Source organism: Arvicanthis niloticus, chromosome 20, assembly GCF_011762505.2.
Source record: "Arvicanthis niloticus isolate mArvNil1 chromosome 20, mArvNil1.pat.X, whole genome shotgun sequence".
Taxonomy (NCBI): Eukaryota; Metazoa; Chordata; class Mammalia; order Rodentia; family Muridae; genus Arvicanthis; species Arvicanthis niloticus.
In genome coordinates this window covers 50701771-50710692 of record NC_047677.1, presented here as the reverse complement: position 1 = coordinate 50710692, position 8922 = coordinate 50701771, and the positions used below count along the sequence as shown (strand labels likewise).

The 8922-nt window shown below is 48.2% G+C and overlaps 1 protein-coding gene across 1 annotated transcript; it reads left to right on the top strand.

The window, feature by feature from the left end:
- Positions 1–535: 535 nt before the first annotated feature.
- Positions 536–3861, top strand: LOC117724194 (H-2 class I histocompatibility antigen, alpha chain-like). Its single transcript, XM_076916812.1, has 5 exons — positions 536–1070; positions 1276–1551; positions 3111–3386; positions 3514–3630; positions 3809–3861. Exons 1-5 carry the CDS (start codon positions 536–538, stop codon positions 3844–3846), a joined length of 1242 nt encoding a protein of 413 aa, XP_076772927.1. The 3' UTR covers positions 3847–3861.
- The last annotated feature ends 5061 nt before the right edge of the window (positions 3862–8922 follow it).

Genomic DNA, 8922 nt, shown 5'->3' with positions numbered 1-8922 from the left:
CTTGGGAAGCTGCAGATGCTTCATCTGGGAAGAAACAGAATCTAAGCCTGAGGCTGAGAAGACAGATCCTGGGAGAAGAGTCAAAGTCTCCTCTTTACAGATGAGAGTCCCGCACTCAGGCTTGGCTGTGTGAGGCCGGTCTCTATGGGGTCCCTGTGTGGCTTGCAGGCCAGTGCCTATGCTTTAAGTAGAAGCATCTCTCCACTGCATACTGAAAGGCTTGTGTTGTCATTGTATTCCTGGAAGTGACTTTTCTTCTAGAAGACTCCAGGGTCTCAATTCTGAAGAGAAGAAAGAAGAGGAAGGGTGAGGGAGAGGACACAGAGAATCTGGCCTGCAGGTCCATATCCCCCCCTAGTTTTACTTCTGCATCTATTGTGTTAGGTCTTTCTGCCCTGACACTGATGATGCTCTGCCAGGTCTCACCCCCATTGGATGAGGCGATCCTGGGGAATCAGCAAGCATCTCAGTGGGCACTGGTTATAAAGTCCACGCAGCCCGCGGGACTCAGACGCCCAGATCATAGTTGGGGGCGATGGCGCAGTGCACGCTTTTCCTGGTGCTGGCAGCCGCCCTGGCCCCGACACAGACCCGCGCGGGTGAGTGCGGGATCGGGAGGGAAACCGGCTCTGCGGGGAGGGGCAGGGGCGGCACCGGGGAAGCTGTATCCCTGCTTCCCCCACCAACCCTTGTCCCTTCTCAACCCGCGTCAGGAGCCCCACGCCCTGTTACCCTCCCAGACCGCGCACCCGCCCGGGGTCCCGGGAGGAGGTCGGGGTCTCACAGCGCGCCACCCCCAGGCTCACACTCGCTGCGGCATTTCCACACCGCCGTGTCACGGTCCTGCTTCTGGGAGCCCCGGTACATGGAATTCAGCTACGTGGACGACACACAGTTTGAGGGCTTCGACAGCGACGCGGAGAATCCGAGGATGGAGCCGCGCGCGTCGTGGGTGGAGAAGCAGGGTCCAAAGTATTGGGAGGAGGCGACAGAGATCGCCAAAAGAAATGAACAGATTTTTCGAGTGCATCTGAGGACCCTGCTCCACGACTACAACCAGAGCGAAGGCGGTGAGTGACCCCGGGTGGAAGGTCACGAACCCCCCAAGTCCAGACACAAGGGCCGGAGACGTCCCTGGTCTTAAGTCTGAGGTTTGGGAACAGAAAAGACTGGGAAACAGTTTCCATTCAGTTTGTAGGAATCCGCGGGTGGGTGGGTCTGGACGAGTGGGCGGGGCCGGGGCAGGTGGGCGGGGCTGACCGCGGGGTTCCACAGGCTCTCACACCATCCAGTGGATGTATGGCTGTGAAGTCGGGTCGGACGGGAGCCTCCTCCGTGGGTACTGGCAGTCCGCCTACGATGGCCGCGATTACATCGCCCTGAACGAAGACCTGAAAACATGGAAGGCAGCAGACTTGGAGGCGCAGATCACCCGAAGCCAGTGGGAGCAGGATGGTGAAGCAGAGATACAGAGGGCCTACCTGGAGGGCGACTGCGTGGAGTGGCTCCTCAGATACCTGGAGTGCGGGAAGGAGACGCTGCTGCGCACAGGTGCAGGGCCGCGGGCAGCTCCTCCCTCTGCCCTCGGGCTGGAGCTCAGTCCTGGGGAAGAAGAAACCCTCAGCTGGGGTGATGCCCCTGTCTCAGAGGGGAAAGAGTGTCCCTGGGTCTCCTGGTCCTCATCACAATAACTGCACTGACTCTCCCAGGGCTCAGCCTTCTCCCTACACAGTTCCCAGTCTGTCTCAGGAGGGAAGGAGAGAATTTCCTGACATAATAACAGCAGCTTCTCCCTGCTGTCAGCCATGGCCCCTCTCAGGCCAGGTTCTCTACCCACACCCACTGTCTGTGGACACTGACTCCTGTCATACTGAGTGTGTTAGCCCTTACACCTCAGGACCTGAAGTGTCCTTTACCTGGTAAGAGACATGGACTCCCCTACACAAGGCTGGTTCCCCAAGTTTCTAAAACTTTTCAAAGAATACATAGAATACAGTCTCGCATATCCCTCCCTGTCTGTGGGGTTTGCATCCCTTCGACAACCCAATTCTATCTATTCCTACAGTGGTGAATGGTCACAGGAGCCCTTATGGGAGGAATATAAACTGTGAAATCTCTCTCTCTCTCTCTCTCTCTCTCTCTCTCTCTCTCTCTCTCTCTCTCTCTCTCATTTCTTACCTTTTTTTTTTCTTTGTTGTTTTTTGTTCTGGTCAATTTTTGTCTGCACTGGAGTGATCCTGTTTCTCCAGGCCCTTGTATTATCATTTGTATTAGTCTCCACACACTGGATGATTACATAAGTTAATTCAGGGTTCCCACTAAGGGAGAGGTTCTTATGAACTAAGACTGTTTCCTGTCAGAGAAGAGAGAAGCCAGAACATCCAGAGGCCTCCTGCTCTTCCTCTGCCCCCACAAGTTACAGTACTTTCGCTAGTGAATCAGAAATTGGACTCTGTGAGAGACAGGGTCTTTTGCAATCCAGGGATTGAGGGAGAGGGAAGATGCACACACCCTCTGAGCCCACTGTGTTCCAGTGAGTGCTGCACTGGGGTCCATAGCACACTCCTGAAATCATATGTAATAGAGTTGTCCTTTGTCACCCCAGAGGCAGGGGCTGGGAGTCATTTTCTCGGCCTGATTGTCAGAGGTTTGCCCCATTTCTGCTACACACTTCCTGATGGCTGTTCACTAGGACTGACAGTTATGCTGGTCAGCAAGATGACCACAGTGGCTGAGCCTCGGTGGTGACACCCTTCCAGTAGCATATGGCCCTAATTTCTAATTTAGATATGAACTCAAACACATATTAAGTTACTCATTTTTCATTCTATCTTTCATTCTTTGAATACCTGTCTCTTGCTATAAAACATTACATAAGGAAGACCATGTTGACCCACTGGCTCATGTGGATCCCTCTTAGTTTCTGAAGGACCCAGGAAAATGTGCAGTTCTGCGCTGAGGGAACCAGCTCTACCTACTGGTCACTAGTGCAATGAAAGTTGAAGTGTTCAAACAGACACATAGTCCAGTGTCATCACTGATTTTACTGTGCCTAGTGTAGATTTCAGTTTGCCTTGTTAATTGTAGAATTTCTTAAATCTTTCAAACAGATCCCCCAAAAGCACGTGTAGCCCATCACCACAGACAAGAAGGTGATGTCACCTTGAGGTGCTGGGCCATTGGCTTCTACCCTGCTGACATCACCCTGACCTGGCAGTTGAATGGGGAGGACCTGACCCAGGACATGGAGCTTGTGGAGACCAGGCCTTCAGGGGATGGAACCTTCCAGAAGTGGGCATCTGTGGTGGTGCCTCTTGGGAAGGAGCAGAATTACACATGCCATGTGTACCATGAGGGGCTGCCTGAGCCCCTCACCCTGAGATGGGGTGAGGAGGGTATGAGTACAGAGCTGGAGTCAGGGAAAGCTGGAAACTTCTGCAGACCCTGAGGAGGTCAGGGATGAGAGCTGGGGTCATGACCCTCACCTTCATTTCCTGTACTTGTCCTTCCCAGAGCCTCCTCCATCCACTGACTCTAACATGGTGATCATTGCTGTTCTAATTGTCCTTGGAGCTGTGGCCATCATTGGAGCTGTGGTGGCTTTTGTGATAAAGAGGAGGAGAAACACAGGTAGGAAAAGGCAGGGTCTGAGTTTTCTCTCAGCCACCTTTATAAGTGTGCTCTGCTCATTATGGGAGACACATCTATACCCCGCATTGCTGCTGTCTCCAACTGGGTCTGCTGTCAATCCTGGAAACTTCCTAGTGTCAAGATCTTCCTTGAACTCTCACAGCTTGTCTTCTCATAGGTGGAAAAGGAGGAGACTATGCTCCAGCTCCACGTTAGTGTGGGTCACAGGGTTGTACTGAGGCCATTGGAGTGAAGCTGGGGATATTAGGGAGCTCAGGGAATCTATAATAGCTCCTCCAGGGAAATCTTCTAGGGTCCTCAGTTGTACCTTGATATGAATACATACATGTATATATACACATATATTCATATACATGAACATAAACATATACATAAACATATACATTTGTTTTGTTTTTCCCTAGGCAGGGACAGCTCCCAGAGCTCTGATATGTCTCTTCCAGATTGTAAAGGTGACACTCTGGGGCCTGCTTTTGGAGGGGCAATGTGGACATGATTGGGTTTCAGGGACTTCCAGAATCCCCTGAGAGTGGTGAGTTGTTGGAATGTTGTCTTCATAATGATTGTTCATGACTCTTGATCTCTAGCATGAAGACAGCAGCCTGGAGTGGACTGAGTGACAGCCATTGTGTTCAGGTCTCTCCTGTGACATCCAGAGCCTTCAATTTTTCTTTAGACAACAGTGTCTGATGTTCCCTGTGAACCTGTGGGCTCATCATGAAGAACTGTGGAGTCCAGTCTGTCCTTTTATACCAGGACCCTGTCCCTGCACTGCCTGTGTTCCCTTCCTCAGCAACGTTCCTGGTCTAGGGGGCATCTGCATCCTGTCAGCTCCATGCTGCCCTGAGCTGCAGCTCCTCACTTCCACACTGAGAATAAGAAACTGAGTGTGAACTGGATTGTTCACATTCTAGAACTGAGGGCTGATTGTTTGTTAATTTAATGGGTTGAGAATACTTGGACTTTTTTGAAGAAATAAATGACAGATGGAGAACCTTCCAGAATCTGTGTCACTGTGCTGTGTGTATCTGGTGGGACAGGATGAGGCTGTGGGACCTGAGTTTGAACAGGGCTGTGTCCAGGTGGGCTCAGGGTGTTATTATCTCTGAAGGGGTCACTCCTGGGCTGTGTCACCTCTGGTCTCTGCTCTCTCCATCACTATGAAGCACATTCTGAGAGTCTGTGGTCACAAGGACACAGGAAAGGTCTGAGCCTTGACCTGTCTCCAGGATTATGATCTCCCAGGACTAAATGTCAGAGACACAACTCGTGATTCTTTTTAAACTGCTGGGTGCACAAATAAGTCACACTACATTTCATCTCACCCACTTGATTTAGCTACCAGTGATGCAGCTGTGTAACTGCCCTGGGCGTTCCCTGTAGCCAAGCTACTGTTGTGATTTCTGCTTTTCCTTCTTTGCACTGTGTTTTCCAGGGATCTCAGGTGTCTGGTGTGGTCTGTCTGTTCATCTCTCAGGAGCACATCCACAGCTGAAATAAGACCTAACAGAGGTGCTTCTCTCTCCTGTAACCTGGGTACCAATTCCTGACCCTGGAATATCTTATCCAAGCACCTTGTGTCCTGGAGTTAACTCCCTCAAGTCTCTTAATTTCCAACACCATCTGTGTGGACCTGGTGCTTGCAGCCCTGACTTGGGTATGATGGATAACATAGTCTGTCTTAAACTCCTCTTTATAAGCCTGTTGTTGCTCTGCACTGTGGATGGCTCTGTACTGCAGGACACCAAAGTCCTGCTCATAGGCCTGTAACCATTTAAATTGACTAGTATTTATAGCACTAAAGACACAGAAGGCATAAGCGGAGGCAATAACTTGCTACCTCAGTGAGGAAACTTTATTTTCTAAACTATATATGTATTACCTATTTACAATATGATTCTACAACTAAACTGCCAGCTCTTTAGAAATTTCTCTGTGTGTCATTATACTAAGCTAGTCTACCTTTCTCTTGAGCTCCTCCAAACCCAAGTGGGATCCCAAAATCTGTTTCCTTGATTTGTTTTACCTGTGTCCTGCCAGCTGGTTCTCTGTTCTTGCAAGCCCTGAGAGAAAGTCTCTATTTCACAAAGGCTTTTCAAAGTTGAGAGACAGAGGGGGTTGGTGGTTTCTGTCAAAGGTCTAATGCCTTATAAAAAATAAGTCCGTAGCTCCTCCCCCACACCATTGGCAGGCTGAGCCTTGTCACTGTCATGGTTGGGGTGGAGGACCAAGGCAAGCTTGTAGAGGCTTCACCCTTTACAGGGGTGTAGACCAAGACCACCTTCTGACTTTGCCTCGGGTCATAGCGCAAAGACAGCAAGACCTCTCCCATGCACCTGCCTTAAAGTCGGCAGGGTTGCCGGGCAGTGGTGGCGCACGCCTTTAATCCCAGCAGTTGGGAGGCAGAGGCAGGCGGATTTCTGAGTTCAAGGCCAGCCTGGTCTACAGAGTGAGTTCCAGGACAGCCAGGGCTACACAGAGAAACCCTGTCTCGAAAAACCAAAAAAAAAAAAAAAAAAAAAAAAAAGTCGGCAGGGTCTTTCCATTCTTTAGCAGTGTTATCTATGGAGAACTTAGAGGAACCCAAACCACATCTCTTCAGGACACTTATAACTGCATGTGCCAAATGCAATATATATTTAGGCTTTTATATATCGCTAACAATTATGTTTTATGTGTATAATAATATTCTGTAATGTAGGCCTATCAGTGGTTAGGAACTGAACATTTCTTGTCTAGTCTTTTCTGGCTGGCAGGGAAGGCAGTGGCTGATCAGGCTCTCCTCTTTGCTCTTTCTGAGTCAGTGGCTGAAGTTTTCAGAGGACCTTCCTGGTCAACGCTAAGCTTTTTTAGTTTTGATGGTATCTACCCCTTTTGTGTACTGTGGAAAATTAAACCAGCATTCCCAACACCATACATTTGCTGACTTCCATTCTGATGTTAACACATCCTTATAGTTTATAGCATGACATAATTCCAGTTTTTTTCCTTGATCCAGTGTCTCTCAGCTGCTGTTGTTCTTTTCTTGTTAATATTCTAACCCCCGGGGTCTTTATTTTTCCTTTTTGCTGTGTAAGTGTGTTCTTTGGGTGTGATTAGATCTTTTCTGTGACTGCTTGACCTTCAAAATTGTGTGGTACAGCTGTAATGTGCTTTATAATATACAGAGAATTTCTTCATCTTACTGGATTCTGATTCTGAATGAAGCATGTGGGATTTGAATTACTTTGCTGGTTTTCTCTCCTGACTTATAAGCAGACATTGCAAAGGGTTTTGCATCCGTATATACTGTAGATGCTTCAGCAGTTGGTGTTCCCTTTACAACACATGGGACAATCCAATTAGGTTTTATAAACTGAAGTTGCTTGCTTTTAGGATATTTGTTAATTTGTCCCAAATAGTTGTTCCAAACTCTTTGCCAGTCTTCATTGATCACCCATAATGAAGTAATCTCAGCATTAGTATAAGTCTCTACAATTTCTGCTGGGTCTATTCCTGACAGTTGACATATTCATGCTTTTTTTTTTTTTTTTTTTTTTTTGAGACAGGGTTTCTCCTTTTTTCTCCATGTTTTGATTCACAAACTTCTCCATTTCTTTTCTATTTTTCCAATTGCTTACTCAAATCTTTTCTTCTTTTTATAAACAAAGTTGTTCAAATGAGGGAAAGTGGAAAAGGAAACTGCTGCTGCAATCCATGTGGGGAGTGTCCTGAGAAAAACCTCACTAAACACTTTGTTCGCTTTTTGAAACAAAGTAACCGTACCTCCTTTTCCTGCCTTTTGTTCTATGGTACTGGAAATCAAACCTCCATTCTGCAATGCCCCAGATTAGACACCACTTGTAAAATGTGTGTGGGAGTTTCTTTGTTTGTGTTTGTTTTGTTTTGTCTTGGTTTTTACAAACAGAAACCAGTTCTTTTAACTCAGTGCCATCCGTCCTCCCAGTTTTCTGCCCAGCTTCTTCAAACATTCTCTCAACCATTCTTCCTTCAGTTCCCCACAGACTGATTACCAGTCCCTTCTTCCAGTTTTTCCCATTACCAGCAGTTCCAAACTATGACATGTAGTTCCTAAACCGGGCACTGCAAAATCCTTCAAAGCAGCAGCAGGCCCCTCCTTCAGCCCCAGCTTTAAGATGCCAGCACAGGAACTGTCAAAATTGGTGCCGCCTGTGAAAATGGCTGCACCATGACATCTATCTCATCAGCACGAAGCTATCACAGTAGCTGTACTTGGTGGCACATCTTTTTTCCTCCTAAGCAGGAGCTGCCCTTCAGGAGCTGTCCATGGTGGGAGCAACTTCTCTCTCCCAGCAGCCCCACAGAGATGGCACCTCAGCAAAAGCCACCTGTGGTCAAGAAGGATTTCCCAGCCAGGATCACGATGCAGAGAAAGCAGTGAAGGGGGTGGTATCTTACCAAGTCCTGAGCAAAAACAAAACCACCAGTCCCTGAGCTTCCCACAAAACCCCACCAACCTTGAGCAGGAAGCCTATCAGACCTTGAATGTGAAAACCCACCGGTCTTTCAACCTTTTTATAAACAAGATAGCACAAAATCAGGAAAAGGAGAAAAAAGAAACAGCTGCTGAAAAGGATACAAGGTATTTCCCAAGAACAGCTTCAGTAAACACCCTGTTGGCTTTTTGAAACAAAGTATCCATCCCCCCTTTTCCTTCCTTTTGCTCTGTGGTAACTGAAATCAACCCTCCCATTCTGCATTGCCCTACACTAGGCACCACTTATAAAATGTGTCTTTTATTTTCAAACAGTAATCAGTTCTGTAGACCCTAAGCTGTGAGCTACAGTCCATCAAAGCTGGAGCCAGTCCCTCCTTCCTGCCCCAGCCTACACAGAGATGCCCACACAGGAGCTGTCAAAACTGGCGGCTCCGCTCCTGTCAAAATGGTGGGGCCCTGACATCTCCTCAGCCTGCAGCTATCACAGGAGCTGCTCATAGCTGGGCATCGACTTTCCCAAGTCAGCCTACTCCTGTCATGAGGAGCTATTCACAATGAAGACACCTTTCTTGCCTCAGCCTACAGCCTTGGTAAATACCACCCCTGGAGCTGTGGGTAGTGGCAGCACCCCCTCACCAGACTCCCCCAGCAGCTCCACAAAGATGGTGCTGTGATGTCTTATTTTTCTCATCCTTACTCTTAATATGGGATTTAAATGCTTTAGCCTCCCTTCTAGCTCACCACCCACCAGAGGTAGTGGGAAAAGAAAGGTTTAGAAGATACAGAGAAAATGGACCTGTTTAGAAATTGTA